The following is an 18,045-nucleotide window of genomic DNA, read 5'->3' as shown; positions in this document are numbered from 1 at the left end:
AAAAATGACCACTTGGCTTATCGACAATGCCTAATCCTTGATATACTGAACAAGAATCCTGAGATATTTGCAAAACAAAAGTTTTATGCTTAATAGCGCCGCCTGTTGGCCAAATCTCGAATTTCTTGGATCTAAAACAGATAGCCCTTGAGCTGTTAAATTTTTTTGCCGAAGACGCCATTTTTCCACATGCTTCTGCGATATCCGCTAAACAAAAGATTAATGTTCACAAGCGCCACCTGGGGGCAAAATCTCGAATTTCATGATAGCCTTTGACTTACTGAAAAACTAGTCAAAAGTAGTCAAGATTCGGATATATCGGCAAAACAAAGGTTTAATACTCACTAGCGCCACCTGATGGCAAAATCTAAAAACTCATGGCTTTTATAATGATAGCGCTTGAGCTATTGAACAACTTTGCCGAAGATGCCATGTTTCTAAGTAGTCAGGATCATGAGATACCATAAAAAAAATCGATAACCACTAGCGCCACCTGGTGGCAGAATTCTGCATCTCAATGACCACCGCATGTTAGCTCTTTATCTACTGAACAATTTTGCTGAACATCATGACCTTCTATTTGATGACTTTTTAAGATGTTGACCATTTATAAAAATGGTCGCTAATCTGAATTTCGGTTGTAAAAAGGAGCTTAGAATGCTAAACTAAACATCATTAAGAAGTGGCGAAAACAAAGTTTTATAGATTCACATAAAAATAATTCTGAAATTTACACAGTTCGTAATCCTTCTTGATCATCATCTAAAATGTGTTATAACGGATTCAACTTAAAATAGTGTAAACTGCTCATCGCATTCAAAACAGCTTGCAATTTTGAGTGAAGCTGAAACTTTTCATGATATTGCATCCAACATTCGTCAATATTGCACGCTTTCTTGCATTTTGAATGTGAATTTACAAAAAAAAGAATATTCTGTTTACGATTATACGCTGAAAATTCTGCCAAAAATGTCATTTTATGTGCATCAATGATGACTGATTTTTCAGTGTTAAATCATGTACCTAAATAGCGTCGTTTTGCTAGCAACAAACTTCAAAAGAAGACATGTTGCGTTCTATATTTGGGATTTTGTTAAGAATATATTAGCCTTGATTGTAGGATTTATCACTGAAAGTAAAAAATGCTATTTCATTTTATGGCGAGGTTGATATTTTAAGCCAAAAATATTGCATCACCAAGATTCAATATTGTAGTTTCAAACCATTTCAACTGAATTGCGAAATGCTGAAGAATGCTCAAATTTTGCAGATACTGAACATTGGAACATCAAATGCACCTCATCGATAAGTTTTGTTTGAAATCGATGTTTGAGCAGCGATATTCACTATTAAATAACCAAACGAAATTTCCTATCAACAACCTTTTAAACGAGACCGTATTTGCTGCAGCAACCGCAAAATTGGGCATAAATCATTGCTACAGTAGTGCGGGTAGGAAGAATTATGTGTGGGCGAAATTTATGTCAAAATATTTGCACAGCGTGCACGGGTGCAGGCTTCTTGTCTATCTCGAGCCTCTGCTGTTTCTTTGAAGTTGGCGCTTGAAAGATTCGAATTTGTCTGTTGCTTTATCATCCACCAAAATGATAATAGCATCTCGTGGGATTCATAAATTTTTAGCCTGATGCTAATTTTCAGAGATATAAACCCTAACGCTGCTGTTCATTCTGCATTTTGAAAGTGTATTCGAAAATATACTACAAGTACAAAATGAGATCTCTCATATTGCTTGTCGCAATTTTGGGCGCTACAGTAGCTCAACGGCAACCATCGAGGGATGTTATCAATAAGTTTAAAGAAGTTGTACCCAAATATTTGGACTCACTTAGAGCGGAAGAAGCAGAGTTGGCGAAAGTTCACGCTGAAGCCACGGATATCGTGGTGAAATTTCACGATGATGTTATCCAAGTGAAGGAGGCGTTCATAGTGGACGCCATCAGTAAGGAAAGCGAAATGCACTATCAAATAGCAAACCAGCTTGAATCGGTGGACGGCATCTGCTTGGGATTTTTGAATACTTCTCTAGATATGAGCATGAATCTAGCTGGTAGTGGATTTACCAATTGCATCAACGAAGCGGATGACGCTTTCAACGGGTTGGCTGCGGAATATTTCAATGTCCTAGGAGTTAAGGAAGGAAAGCTCAACGAACTTCATCTGTTAGATGTTTTCCGCGGGGATAATGTGTTCTATACTCCGCAGAATATCATCGATAAGTTGGACCAGAAGATGAACGATTTGATCATCAATCCCGAATCGTTTTCCAATGATCTGGAAGAGGCAAAAGCGATTCTGAATAATGATTTGCTGGCCATCCTCTCGGTTTACAGTGGATGCATGACCCAGGCGGAACAGTTGCTGAAGAGCGGAGTGGACATGTTGATGATGCACCTCACGTTCAGTTGCCTTGGTGCGGAGATTTTGGCACCATAAGTTTCAAACCGAAAAATTTCTTCCTATCAAAAGCTTGAGTGTTGACTGAAAGTGTGATATAAATGATCTGATTTATGCACCTATCATCGCCTAAGGATATATTTTTATAATAATTTGACATAATTTAGGTTTAAAATAACCTATTTAAAATTTAAGAAATATATTTTGCTTCTGTTTGGTCTTTCATTTCTACTGGTACGGAGCTGGTATTGATTTATTTACTTATATTTATTCTTTATGAACACTTCAACAGTTGATAACTGAGAGCTTTCCTTGTCGAACAACCAATTTCGCATGTTCTTCTTCTTCTTAGCCTTAACGTCCTCACTGGAACAGAGCCTGCTACTCAATTTAGTGTTCTTACGAGCACTTCCACAGTTATTACCTGAGAGCTTTCTGTGCCAAAGTTGCCATTTTTGCATTCGTATATCGTATAGCAAGTACGATTATACTATATGTCCTACGAGATTCTGCGTTCTATTCCACAGCGATACATTTCACTTTACTCTGTTCCATAAGCTAAATGATGTATGAACTATTTTAATCTAAGCTATGTGCAAATTAGCGGGGTACAAATAAAAAAGTGTTCAGATTAAATGTGCTCAAACTAACAGGGGTACCCGGTACCCAGCTTATTACGCTATGGACCGATGCACGAGTTCATTATTTGACGTTTGAGCGGTGCCGTGTTATTTATGTGGCCATGGCAACGAGTGAATTCGGCACCGCTTAAACGTCAAATTAGTGAACTCGTGCATTGGTCCATAATTATTGAATCATCCCTCACTGACATTTCTTGCATACACTATGGACCAATGCACGAGTTCATTTTTTGACGTTTTAGCGGTGCCGTGTTGTTCATGTGACCATGGAAACAAATGAATTCGGCACCGCTGAAACGTCAAATTAGTGATCTCGTGCAATGATACATAATTATTTTTATGGCTGGATCAAAGTTAGCTTCGTATAAAACAACTCTGTTTTGTTGAAATTTTCATTGATCGTTCGGGATATTGGAATCGAAAATCCAGTAATTTAAATACTTCAAATCATATCAACTATTTGCTATTTTAGGATGAAGAATGATAAATGGCAGATGGAAAACCAAAACGCGATCGTTCACTAGGAGATATGTTCGTAAGGATCACTAAATATTATGACACACAAAGTTTGAAAGAGCTACTAACATAGAACAACACATTTCACTGGGCACAACCACTGCTGTGTTTTACTTGATTATTTGAAGTTCCAATGGACCGAGCACAAGTTCACTAATTTGACGTTTGAGCTGTGCCACATTCACTCGTTACCATGGCCACATAAATAACTCGGCACCGCTCAAACGTCAAATAATGAACGCGTGCATCGGTCCATGGACCAATGCACGTGTTCACTTTCTGACGTTTGAGCGGTGCCGTGTTATTTACCATGGCAACGAGTGAATTCGGCACCGCTCAAACGTCAAATTAGTGAACTCGTGCATTGGTCCATTTTCCATGGTGTTTTTATGACGGTGTTGTTGAAAAAAAAACAAATCTATGGTTTCCGCAACATAAACTCCATCTTTCCCCTACGCACTGATGTCCGAAACATGTTCAAAATGGATGTAGCCACCACTTCCGTACACACATAATTGGCCAAATATATGGTACTTTTCAATGAGCGGATTGATTTTGAATCTTCTCAGATCATCCTTCCCGTTTTATGGTGCGGCCAGGGTAGACGCGAATTGCGAAGCTAAGCGAAAATTGCCTGGGAAGAAATAACAATTATTTATAATGAAATGTCAAACTCCAAAGGATTTTCGCGTCGCTTCGCGTGACGCGTCTACCCTAGTGAACCTTTATAGAGAGATAAGCGGAAGTAAAATGGAATGATTTGGCAACAGACCAGCAGTGCTGATTTTGCTCGGCGTCGAGAATAATATTGTAACATGGACATGACTTCCTCATTGCTATAAAGTGTATTTTGTTTCGTTATAGATCTTTGAGCTACATATCAAAACTAATAAACAGCCAAAAAAATCAAAAACTAAAAATCGCATTGACAAAAATTAAAAAAAGTAAAATATTTCATATATTTTGCTTCATGCAAAATTATTTTTACCGAAATAATTTCAAGCGGATTACTTTACTCCTCAAGAAAAGTTCAAAACAAACATAACGCATGTTCGTTTGGCTCACACTTTGACAGCTCTCGCTGCTCGATTGGCTCTCACTTTGACAGAAATGTCAGTTTCCGCGAATCTCTCTTATAAAGGATTTCTAGTCTACCCTGGCCGACACCTTACACCTTTTTTCTATATCTTTAATAGATATATCTTTTTCATAGGCTAATAAAGATTTCGCCTTTCAAATTATAATTCAATTCGCGGTACAATACCTTGCGGATGGCAAAAATCTGATCCGTTTTCGTTCGTTCGTGAGCTGCAAAACGGTGAGTCGACGACTAGGAAGGAGCGCACACAGCTCTGGTCCTCACAAGTTCCTACCTCACGCTGCCACGGGCCAAACGATGACAAAGACCGCCAGCTAAGAGTTGCGTTCTTAGCTGGTAGTGCAGCCTGGGCATTGATTTCCTTCTGACATCAGCTAGATTGAGGAGGTACGTCTCGAGCGTCTGTTCACCATGAGGTGCGGCTCAAATAGCGTCTGTTCTGGTATCCAGCGGCTTAGCAAGAAATGCTGAATCGCGCACAGCTAAATCCAAGGTAGCCCTATCAGCGCAATCGTCCTAGTCAGGCTTGGGAACTGTGACCACTATTTACTACAGTTCATCGATTCTGCCAGTCAACCAAAGAACAAAGCAGCAGCAGCATCAATTGACCTATGCACGAGTTCATCATTTGACGTTTGAGCGGTGCCGTGTTATTTATGTGATTATGGCAACGAGTGAATTGGGCACCGGTCAAAAGTCAAATTAGTGAACTCGTGCATGGACCGATGCACGAGTTACCTAATTTGACGTTTGAGTGGTTCCGAATTCACTGGTTACTATGGCCACATAAATAACACGGCACCGCTCAAACGTCGAATAGTGAACTCGTGCACTGGTCCATTGGTTAATACCATCAGGCGTTGCGCTGCCAACGGTTCACACACTGCTTGACTGTTTTTGTCTCTCCACTGTGATCGTTTTCGGGCAGCCATCTCGAGGTGTATGATTGAAAAAAAAAGTTTAATAATTCAATCGCTAATACTTCGCTTGTAATTTCAACTAATTGAAATCTATTAGCGCTAATAGCAAGAGCACAATCATTCCGTTGCGATACATATAAACAAGTTCAACTTCATGCTGCCTTTATCGAGCAAAAATGCAAAACCCCGAAAATCGGAAAAATCGTGTCACCACTGTGCTCGAGTCATTTCGCATTCGGGGTTGAATAAACGTTGGAAAGAAGATTACAGTTTTGAAGAGCCGTGACATTCTCTTGTTTTGAACGGTCATGGTTTGCTTTGGATTTAGATGGTCGTGTAGAAACATGTAAATGTAGAGGTGGTAAATGTTCGCTACAGTACTTTTCCCATCCCTGGTCCTAGTATTAGTTGGGACGATAATGCTCGCGCGTGACGTGAAAATCATTGTTGGTGACATTAATGTACGGGTAGGACGAGAGGAAATGTACAGACCAGTGATCGGGCAGAACACCCTGCATGCCGTGTAGAACGACAACGGCCAAAGATGCGTTAACTTTGCAGCCGCTCGTGGAATGGTAGTCGGAAGCACCCCCAGACAACCAGAAGTCGGATAACAGTTTACGAACTAAGTCGTTTATTTACACAAATTCCATCACACCCGCACTACATGGTGGTTAATATCGTTTGATCGATGAATTTCCTCGCATAAAACGCTATTTTATGAGTTCATAAGTACATTTCGTTTCGTTCCGTATACTCGTACAAAGTAAGTCGGATCAATCCGTAGCAGCTGTCAAATCAACTTTGTTATCATAAATTAAGTCGCATAAGAGTACAGACTAGTTCGCTAGAAAATCTACACACTCGCATTGCATGTTATGTTTCATCATATAAAATATGCACGTATATCGCCTCCACTTTTGTACGTATAAGGCCTTTTCGCATCATCTTATACGTGAAACTTTGCGCATATAAGCATCGCATAACGCAAAAGGTGATTTCGTTATATATACATTCTGGTTGTCTGGGCACCTTCTTCCCCCGCAAAGATATCCATAAGGCCACCTGGAGATCACCCGATAACCTAACCGAGAACCAAATCGACCACGTTCTAATCGACGGGAAATTCTTCTCTGACATTAGCAATGTTCGCACATACCGCAGTGCAAATATATAGATTCGGGTCACTACCTAGTTGCTGTATGTAAGCGCTCACAACTTTCGACGGTGACCAACTCGCGTCGAAGTCGAACGCCGCGGCTTAACCGATGTGCAGCTACGGGACTCAGATGTAGCCCAAGAATATGCGCAGCAGTTGGAAGTGGCCCTACCAACGGAAGAACAGCTTGGCGCCTCCACTCTTGTAGATGGCTGGAGGCACATAAGATTCGCCATAGGTAGCACCGCAACAGCAGCACTAGGTCCAGCGGTCCTGAATCAGAAAAACGACTGCTACGATGGCGAATGTGAGCAGTTGAAGAATGGTCATGGACGATAATGTACATTTAGTCTCGTGCTACCTGCGCATTCATGTCACTAACAACAATTTTCAAGTCACGCGGTCAGCATTTCCCATATTTCTGCTTAATCTGCGCGTAAAACGCCTCTTTCTTGTCGTCGAGTCTCCCTTTGTGGGACAGTGTACGTTGATGATGCTGTAGTTGGAAAAACGGCCTTTTATTATCATCTTGCACTTCCTTGCGTTGATCGGCTGCCACTCGATAAAGCGTTGCCGCATCTTGCCCAACACTATGAAGCCAGTTCCTAGCATTTGTGGTGCCAAAGCTTTGGTAGTAGGTAGTCGCTTGATCCACACTTTTCCACACCTTCTTTCCAGTCCAATAAAATTCCTGCAGTGCCTAGATATCGAAGTTACGGGAATGTAGTTCATCTGAGATTAACCTGTCGCAATCTGCGAAACGAAGTGACTTGAAGTTCCATGTTCCATGTTTCCAATCGTAATCCTCATCTCGTCGCGTGTCAGACCGATTATAGGGAAGTTCAGTGCTCACCAGCTTACGAACGAAAACGGCCATACGTAGTATCTACTTCCAGTCTTCCGTATCGGTACACTTGGAGATCACCCCAACAAACTGAATCGCAAATCGAGCACGTTTTGATTGATGGAATACCCTTCTTGGCCATCGACGACAGAACCTATCGAAGTGCAAACATTAATTCGGACCACTACCTTGAGATGGTCAAAGTGCGACAAACACTTTCCGTTGTGAACAACATTCGGTACCGACGCCCGCCACGTTACAATCTTGAACGACTCAAGCTACCCGAAGTCGCAACTGATTACGCTCAGACCCTTGGGGCAGCGTTGCCGGATGAGGGAGTACTCACCGAGGCCTCTCTTGAAGACTGCTGGAATAGTATCAAAACAGCCATTAACAGCTCAGCAGAATGAGTCACTGCACAATGGTCGGGCTCCATATAAAGGAGCGGCCAAAACTACCAAAACACATTTTTGAGATTTTTATGGTTTTTATCATTTTAAAATATACCTCATGTATTATATTATTATGATTCTTAATTGAAATTGAACTAAAATTTAAATTTCTTTGACTTTTATGACGTCAAACTAACTGAAGTCAAATAATTGAAAAATGTAACAATAAAATAAAGTATAAAAATCATATTTAAGGAATGCAATATTTTCCCAAAGTTACACACTATCTGAAAGCTTATGGTTCAACTCTTTTATCGAGCATGAGGATGGAAAAAAATATTTGGTTGAAGCTTGATTACTTTTCAATATTACACCTTAGTAATTTTGATGATTTTTAACATGAAAAACAACTCTTGTCGCGTCATGTCGCCGCCATTTCGAATATTGCACTTTAAAATGCATCCTTAGATCTTACAAAAAACGTTTAAATTTTTTGCAGAAATTTGCTGATTTGCAAGTTAGAGCTATTTGAATAATGCAATATTTTCATACATTTTGACGATAATTTTCATACAAAGTTGCTATAAATTATATTTAACCACTCTTTATACATAATTCAATCAAACTCGTTAAAATACAAACATAATTTATGCTTTCAGCCAAGTTTGATTGCATTTCTAATTAAAAAAAACTTTAAAAAAAAGTTACGTAATATGTGAACAACCCCTTCTGGAACAATAAAAACGCCAAATAACATATTCAGAATACATATTTCATCGATTAAGGCGATAAAACAAGTTTTGGCCAAACTTCGTTTTTTTTTTCGACCATTGTACACTGGGTACGTGGAAGGAAATCGACGAACCGGTTGGTTCGATGTGAAGTGTCAGACGGTTTTGGACGAGAAGAATGCAGTGTGAGCGATTATGCTGCATCAAGGCATCCGTCAAAATGTGGAACGATACAAACAGAAGCAAAGACAGCAAACCCATCTATTCTGGGATAAAAAGGGCCGCCTGGAAGAGTCGAAGTGTGAAGAAATGGAAGAAATCGTTTTAAAAAATAACGCTTAAGTTCTACAAGAAACTCAATGCATCCCGCAAAGGCTATGTGCCGGGTGCCGAAATGTGCCCGGATAAGGATGGAGGTATCTTGACGGACGACCGTGAGGTGATTGTAAAGTGGAAGTAGTATTACGATGAGCACCTGAATGGTGCAGAGGAAGAAGAACAAGACAGGAGGAGGCTTGGCTTCATCAGTACGGTGGATGAGGGAGACGTGACAACTCCCACAATAGGTGAAGTTAAGAATGCTGCCAAACAGCTCAAGAACAACAAATCAGCTGTGAAGGATAGTATTGGAGCGTAACTTATTAAAATGGGCCCGGAGAAGTCGGCTACTTGTCTGTACCGATTGATAGCCAGGATCTGGGATACAGAACAGTTACCGAAGGAATGGAAGGAGGGAGTAATATACCCAATATACAAAAGAGGTGACAAGTTAGAATGCGAGAACTATCGAGCGATCACCATTATTAATGCATCCTGTAAAGTGCTTTCCCAGATCATCTTCTGCCATCTATCGGCGGTAGCAAGCAGATTTGTGGGAAGTTATCAAGCTGGTTTTATGGACGGGCGATCGACAACAGACCAAATCTTTGTGTTGCGGCAAATTCTTCAAAAGTGTCACGAATATCAAGTCCCTACGCACCACCTGTTCATCGATTTCAAAACGGCCTATGATACCATCGACCGCGAAGAGCTGTGAAAAATTATGGACGAGAATGGTTTTCCCGGGAAACTGACTAGAATGATCATGGCAACGATGTATAGTGTACAGGGTGTCCACAAATTATCCGAACAGCAAAATATTAGAAAGATGACCTCGCATTGAAAACAATGAAAAATCAATGTCCATGTTGCTTTTATAATATATCTATATGTTAACACAAAATACAACTTTAAAAAATTTCGAAATAATTGCTTGTTACTGAGATAGGCAAATTTAAATTTTTCGGCAACGTTTTTCCTGAGGGCCGCTAGTCATACTGGAGATGTGTTATCCCTAAATCCTAAAAGAGATGAATCCAAATGTCCTATTATTATTTGAAGTTATCTACAGGTAAGTGGCTTCAAGTAAGACTGGAAATAGAAAATTGTACGGTGCAAATCCAGTGAGTTGTATGGACATTTCTCTTCCGTCATAAAGCTCGGAAAACAGCTCCCTTTAAGAAAACTCTATACATTTGGGTTGGTTGTGCAATTATTTGAAATCGGAAATGTGTCAAACTAACTTCTTAAGAATATAATAAGCCAATGTTTGAAACCATGCAAGAATATTGAATTTATTATGCTTGATTGTATAGAGCCATGTCTTCAAAGTTTGTACGGATAATTTGCGAACACCCTGTACAGTGCTGTGTGATGATATTGGGTGCGTTATTAAAACACGCAAGGGACTTCGACAAGGCAATGGTCTTTCCAGATTCCTGTTCAATATTGCGCTAGAAGGTGTTATGATACGGGCGGGCTTTAACATGCGGGGCACGATCTTCAATAAATCCAGCCAGTTCATCTGTTTTGCTGACGTCGGAAGAACGTTCCAGCTCAACAGTATACCAAGCTGAAACGTGAAGCAGAACTGGTTGGACGTCGAAACCGAAATATCTGCTGACAGGAGGAACCGAGCGCGATAGAGCTTGCATTGGCAGACGCTTGATGATCGACGGAGATGAGTTCCAAATAATGGACGAATTTGTCTACCTCGGATCATTGGTAACATCGGTTAACAACTGCAGCAGAGATATTCGAAGAAGTATTATAGCTGGAAGTCATGCTTACTATGGACTCCACAAGACCTTGCGATCTGGTACACTTCACCTCCGTACTAAGTGTACCATGTACAAGACGCTGATAAAAACCGGTAGTCCTCTACGGGCATGAGACGTGGACCATATGCAAAAAGGACCTGCAAGCACTAGGAGTTTTTAACCACGTGTGCTTTGGACGATCCTTGGCGGAATATGGAGGAGATGAATGAATCACGACCTTGCGCAACTCTACGGTGAACCCAGTATCCAAAAAGTCGCCAAAGCTGGAAGGGTACGATGGGCGGGGCACGTTGTCAGAATGTCGGACAGCATTCCCGCAAAAATGGTGTTCCTCTCGAATCTCCGGTACAAGACGTAGAGGGGCGCAAGAAGCTAGGAGATTTGACCAAGCAGGAGCAGAATCTTGGAAGTGTGGGGCGATCAAGAAACTGAAATCTAGCAGCCATGGACCGAGATAGATGAAGTAATGTTGTGGCGTAGGTCATGTCTTAAAGGATGTAGCACCATCAAAATTAAAGTAAGTATGATTGTCGTTCGTTTTCCCTCTTAAATAAATCTCTTCTTGTCGTTATCTTCTAATAAACCGTTTTAACTTGCACTACTATGTTTATTTTTTTTACAGTTTTGGACAATCTAGCCCATCAAGATTCATCAATTTAGTTGCCAAGTGGCTTAAGTATCATTGTCAATACCCCGAACAATCCTTTTCTTTTATGTTGCATGAATATAGTTCCCAAGCTTGAATCAACAGATTGCAATGTAACAGCTTAAATGATTTTGGCTCTATTAAGCCCAAGGAACTCGAGCGTGCCAAATTAATGAGAATAGGTCAAAAGGTGAGGAATAAGAGAAGCGATTTCAAAGTATAAGTATAAACTTTCGAAACATACATACATCCTTTAACAACTGACCGAACAAATTCAATTCTCGCATACAGAATTCCTGGAGTGACCATATCTCAAGACCCAATGCAGAGAGATCGTTTCGATTTTGCTGCGTCAGTATCGGTAAAATACGTCCGGTTCAGAAACTTTAAGCCCGGTCTTTAAATTTTTATCAACCAGATTTGAGACGGCAGCCAAAACAGTCGTCACCGGCGGTGGTGCAGCAGCGATAAATAAAAATGACAAACTCCCTTTCACCCTCTTCAGCCCGAAATAATGATAAGACATACTTGGAAATGAGCTGATGCCCACTGATAACATATAAAACTGCTTCGCCTATCACCCGCGGTTATCATTCATTCATGAGTCTCCAATCAGAAGCGTAGATTTTTCGTGCTCCCACATTCCATTACCAATCAAACAATTTGCCGATCGGGGTGTTTTACAATCGTATTATAAATCAGACCAATCAAGATGAAAACACTAATTAACACGTTATCGGTGTTCCTGATATTGGTGTCGGCTTCCAGCGTAAGTGTTCTGATTTGTTGAATTAATCGTCGAATACATGTTGTGATCGTTACAGTTTTATTGTATTCCAGTTGGTACAAGCCGAACGTGAGGACCCGTTGCAGGTTTTTCCGCAGCTGAAACGTTCTAGGAGAATTGTAGCTGGCTTTGCAAGCTTCCTGGCGGCCTCTCAAAGTGATGTAATACTCTCCGAAGAAAGTTTCATTCGGACGTCCATCAGTGATGAATCTGCCTTATTGAAAGAATTGACCGGTGATGATGTCCAGGCCAGTGGTCCACAGTGTACCCAATTCGTTCGGCAGAGCAGCAATGTTCTGATGAGTTTGGCCGGAATCGCTTACAGTAACTGCTTCAACGATGCCGACGATCAAGTGTTCAACGAATTGTCGAAAATCTCTGAGCTCCAGCTGACACGTGAGCAGTACGAACAGTTCAACCTGTTGGGAGCTTTCCGAGGAGAGAACATCTTCGTAGATCCATCGCAAATTCGCGACAAGCTGTTGGCTCGTTCGCAAGCCCTGGTCAACATTCCGACCGTATCATCCGAAAGTCTCGATGCTCTTCGAGTGGCATTCGGTGAAATTAGAACCAACTTCCAAAGCTGTATGGCTGCAGCCCAGGCGAGGTTGGCGGACAACTTGAAATTTGCTTCTCAACAAGTGCGGGCAATTTGTGCCAGAGAAGCATCAAAGCAAATTTAAGAGGTGTTTCGTTTGGCTGATTCTCGAGATGTTTTTCCAACCGGCGCTGGCCAATGCGGGACGGTAAAGTTGATGAAATAAATTATTCAGGAGTGTTTATTATGCATCGAAAGAAGTATTTTCGCCATTGAAATTGAGCGAAAAATTCTAATCGTTAAAATGGGTGATTTCGTGGAGTTTTTCATCATCCGAAAATGTGTCATTCAGTTAAGAGAGTGTACAAGCTAGAGTAATTGCTTCTTATGGTGTCTCACGAAAACGAACTCTTCAAAAGTTAACCCTAAATTTTGAAGTATGTTTGAAAAGTTTTATAGAATAAGTCAATTCTTTACAAATATCGTATACCAATTAAGACAAATCTCTTTTTTTTTTTTATTGGAAATTTAAGTCCAACATGATCAAAAAGATGTTTAAAGGTCTAGGGCAGCGTCCATTCATTACGTAAAAGTTGAATATTGTTGACGCTTTTTGTATGAAAAATTTCAAATTTTTGTGTGAGCGTTACGATGAGCCTATTCTCCCCACTTATAGCGTTATGTAATTTTTGGAGGGCGTCTAGTACCTTCTTAGTATTTTGACCACAGTATAGCATCACACCAGGGCCGGTCTTACTTAGGGGCAGAGCTTATCAACTGGTGGTCCGCGGACCCCTGAAGAGCCGTGTCGGCTTCCGCGAAGCAATTGAAAATTCTTTAGTGATAAATAAATATTTCGCTCTTTTTAAAAGATATCATAATTAAGGTAGTTTACGGTTTTTGGTGTTTCGTTTATTTTTTTCCTTGTGAACTTGAACATGAAACTAACATTGTTCCTACACAGAAAAAAATATTTAAATTTCAATGTAGTATAAACTGAAGTCTAGTGTAAAAACAAATCAAATTCTTTTCGTTGTTACAGCATTATGTAGACTCCAATGAATATACATTCATTTTTCTACCTAAAATTCTTGAATATTACATGATCGTGTATATTTAAAGTGACTTTGATTGAAAAATAATGAATTGGTCGTTGAAATTTAGATTTATTTTGATGCTCCAAATATGTGCATGAAAATAATCTTAAATTTACAACATATTTTAAGCTGTATAGAGCTATTCATAGGAAGTTCCTGGCATATTTTTGCCAAATTTTGGGCAAATTTCGTCAGCTTCCTGGCTAGATTCTTGAAAAAATATTAGAAGTTCTATGATGAACTGGCGTGAATGAAGAAATTTATTTCTTCACCGCTTTCACTGTCGTATCCATTACCAGGATTATAGATAAGACTTTTGACTGATTTCTGTACATGTGATCCTTGTCAGATTTCTGTGAAAATTTTCGACAAGTGTCTGAAATTTTTTGGTATGTTTTTTTTTTCTCGACGACCGTTAGTTGTCTCTTTATATGCCCATTAGCAAATCCCGACTAATGGATTACAACAGAGTTTGCTACTCAGTTAGCACGTTTCTTCTAACAAAATATGTTATAATTTTGGATTTTGATTAGTAGTTAACATAACAAAAATTATTACACAATTTCCTCTAAACTAATAATGTTATTGAATTACAATATAATTGTTTCAAACCAAACAAAAATATAACTCATTTTATTATTTTCCATAACTGAATTATAACGTTATAAAATATAAATTATAAAAGTTGAAATTTTAAGCTTTAATTCCATTAAAAAAAGATTGGAAATCGGTTGAGCTGTTCGAAAGTTATGATTTTTTTTAATAAAAAATCTAATCCGCTGAGACCTACAGTGTGTGCCGATGAAAAATGACTATTTTTTATTTTCAAAAAAAATATATCTCAAAAACTACAAAACATACACCGCTGAAAATTTGACAGTTAACTTAAAATTTTCTGAACTTTCAAGAAAAAATGAGAATTTCAATAGCCATGTAAAATGTATGGAATTTAAGCAATTATTGTGGATTGATAAAATTGAACAGAAGATAGTTCCCAATATATTCGATGCACAAACATTATTTTTGGTGGTGTAGAAAAAAATTGTTTTCTGCCATACAAGAGAAATGAAAAAAATTACAAACAGAATGCAAGCATGTTGAAAAAATTGATTTAATCTTAATTTTATCGTTCAATTTTAACCAAATTATGCATGAAATGTAAGTTTTAGTCCTATTTTGCATGCTTGGTGGATTAGATAAAAAAAAGCATGATAAATCATACTTCAAATTATATGTAAACACCAAAAAAAAAAACAGTGTTTTATACAACTCTAGCGACCTGTAGCTAAAAGTTGTGACGTGCTGGAACATTTCTGAGAATGGAATCAGATCCAGCAACCCCAAATCTACTAGAGACACATAATTTGATCCTTGAGACACGCAAAATGTCATTTTTGTTACGCTGTGTTATCCATAGTTTGTTTGAAATTAATATCAATGTAACGTTGCCACGATAGAAATATGTAATCAAAAGAATGGAATGAGCTCATCAGTTGGCAATCCTCGACTGAACACGAATATCTTCTCGCTCCGGACACGATTGATCTTGATTCCGTCGCTCGTCCCACAGGAACATGCAATGTAGTCAAAAGACCACACACTACTCCACTGCCCGGCAGAACGCGTGCTAGTTGAGAAAAAAAAACCATCTCACTATCGACACGAATAAACAAACGAACTTCAACAGCGAACTAGTAAGCCAGAAAATTTCATGTTTTTTCTCTCTTGATCAGTTGATATCGAGGCATATTACAACGACTGCAGATAGTTTTATTTATTTTTACCATAAAAAACATTCCAAGATTCTAAAGAACGTAGCGACCTGAGTCGATCAAAATACGATCTCATGAAAACAAAACAGTTAATTACGTTTTGTATCCAAAACTAGTGTCTTCAACTTAAAATTACAAGATTTATAATGTTAGAATTTTGGATATCAATGCTATACATAAATTCCGCAAAAGAGTTTATGTCGATGTATCCGTAGTATGAAACTAGCAATGTATTAACATTAACGATAAGTAAAAACTATAGTCAATACTGATAAGTCTTTTCTGAGAAGTATTTTCATGAATCTGATTATTATGTGTATAATGATATAATAAATCAATCTGCGTACAGCTAATCTCAACGTACGCAATTCATGACGCTTCTCTAGAGAAGAACATTTCAAGCGTACAGGGAGTTATTCCACATTCAAGCCCAAAATTTGCAATGATTTGTATGATGCGACATGATTGTTGTTTGTTAACTACCCGAGAGATAAAAATGATAAAAACACACCTTTCACACAAATCCCTTCCATGCAGATTAAACCACAGAGAAACAGTGGTTAAATTTATGTGAGAATGCATCGTTGAATAACAATATATAAAAACGACCAACGACTGGATATTATTGGATTCACGATGGATGCAACGCAAAATGGTTCTTATCCTGTCGCTCTGTTATATTTACATCCATTTATTATTCCCATTTGCGACGAGAATTATTTGGTGTTGTGTCTGTTTATCTGTGATACTTTCATTAATTATATATAATGGAAGCTGTATGAAAGGTACAGTATTCAGTTAACCAAATCTCAGCAAAACGTTTTGGTCAAAAAAAAATAGGCTCGTCAGGAAAAATGAAAGCTTTACTTTGCTTGTTCCCTTTATTGGGCCTAGCCTTGGCCCAGCGGCAACCTGCTAGAGATGTGATCAGCAAGTTCCGGGAGGTAGCTCCTAAGTATATGGATATCGTAAAAACCGGAGAAAAAAATTTAGAACAAGTCCAAGGAGAAGCAAGGGACATGATGTCCAAATTCCACAATGACATGATCCGCATCAAGGAAAGCTACGTGGTGGCCGCCATCAGAAAGGAAAGCGAAATGCACGGTCTAGTAACAGGACAAGCAGACGAAGTCGACCGTACGTGTCTGGGTTTCCTGAACACCACTCTCGATATGAGCATGGATCTGGCAGGTGCTGGATTCACCAATTGCATCAACAATGCTGACGAGTCCTTCAACGGAATGTTGGCTGACTATTTGAATGCCACTGAAGTGCAGGAAGCTCTACTGAACGAGATACGCCTTCTAGACGTTTTTCGCGGAGATAACGTATTCTACCAGGACTCCCCGTATAATATAATTAACAAGCTGGACAAAAAGTTGGATGATATGAAGATCAACCCTGAATCACTAAGTGCAAACCTCGAGACAGTCAAAGAAAAGTTGAATGGCGACTTGGAATCGATACGTTTCAAATATGTCTTATGCATGACACAAGCCGAACAGTTGCTCAACAGTAGTGTGGATGTTATTATGGCCCAGCTGACATTCAGTTGTTTGGGTAGTGTCTTGTAAGATGTTTTAATTTAGAATTGTAGAAAATAATAAAAATCGTTTTCTTACTTTATTGGTCTTAGTTTCACTGATTTAATACTTTACTCTATTGAGCACTAATAAGGGCAATCAATGCCTAGATTTTTGTTCACCTGCTTTATAAAATCTTCGCATTTATTTTTAATCAGATCTGGATATGTATTATGCAAAAATATTGAATCCAGAAATTTCAATCAAGATGAAGATATTTAGAACATAACGCTTAATATTGTTTTTAAAAATGTCAATAAAAAAAACGTAAGATATTTGGATGTTTGGATAGAAATAAACAAATTCATGGGTCATCGCATCAAATTTTGATTTAGAAACAAACAGTTACAAACATATTGTTCTCGTAATTTTAGTAAAATACATTTAAGCAAAATGAAAACTTTTTAAACCAAAATTTTTCCTAGACTTTTTTATGCTGATTGATATAAAAAAAAAGTTAAATATCTTTGCATTATCAATTTAATTGGATGACATCAACAGACAAAACAGTTGAGTGATGCATAACTAATTCTAGTTTAAAAATTATTACGAGTTACAAACAGGCGCTACAGAATCGTTACCCGTTCTGTGGCGTAACTGGTTAACGCGCCCAATCTAGCGTATTGGGAGTCGTTGGATCGAAGCTAACCAGAACGATTCCATTATTTTTCATATTTTTACATCTCAATTTGTTTAAACCGACTTTTGCGACTACGAACTTCAGATATTTCTTTCATCAGCAATTATGTTTCAGTCGGGAAAACTACCAGTTATTACTTTAAATTTTGCTTTATAGGCAAACAGTG

At 38.8% G+C, this 18,045-nt stretch overlaps 2 protein-coding genes across 3 annotated transcripts in view; one reads left to right on the top strand and one right to left on the bottom strand.

Annotated features, from left to right (window-relative positions):
- LOC5578593 overlaps positions 1–18,045 on the bottom strand; it is a 230,297-nt gene that overhangs the window by 158,906 nt on the left and 53,346 nt on the right. The window lies entirely within an intron of this gene.
- LOC5578590 lies at positions 12,039–13,096 on the top strand. The gene is made up of 2 exons (XM_001656959.2): positions 12,039–12,231; positions 12,303–13,096. The coding sequence occupies exons 1-2, from the start codon at positions 12,175–12,177 to the stop codon at positions 12,930–12,932; spliced, it is 687 nt and encodes a 228-aa protein (XP_001657009.1). The 5' UTR covers positions 12,039–12,174; the 3' UTR covers positions 12,933–13,096.

The sequence above is a fragment of the Aedes aegypti genome, chromosome 2 (genome assembly GCF_002204515.2).
Source record: "Aedes aegypti strain LVP_AGWG chromosome 2, AaegL5.0 Primary Assembly, whole genome shotgun sequence".
Lineage (NCBI taxonomy): Eukaryota > Metazoa > Arthropoda > Insecta > Diptera > Culicidae > Aedes > Aedes aegypti.
This window is presented reverse-complemented; position numbering and strand designations above follow the sequence as displayed.

Excerpts from the sequence above, each read along its gene's own strand:
- LOC5578590 (XM_001656959.2), top strand. The coding sequence starts at position 12,175 with ATGAAAACACTAATTAACACGTTATCGGTGTTCCTGATATTGGTGTCG. Across the intron at positions 12,232-12,302 it reads TATTGGTGTCGGCTTCCAGC|TTGGTACAAGCCGAACGTGA; the intron begins GTAAGTGTTCTG and ends ATTGTATTCCAG.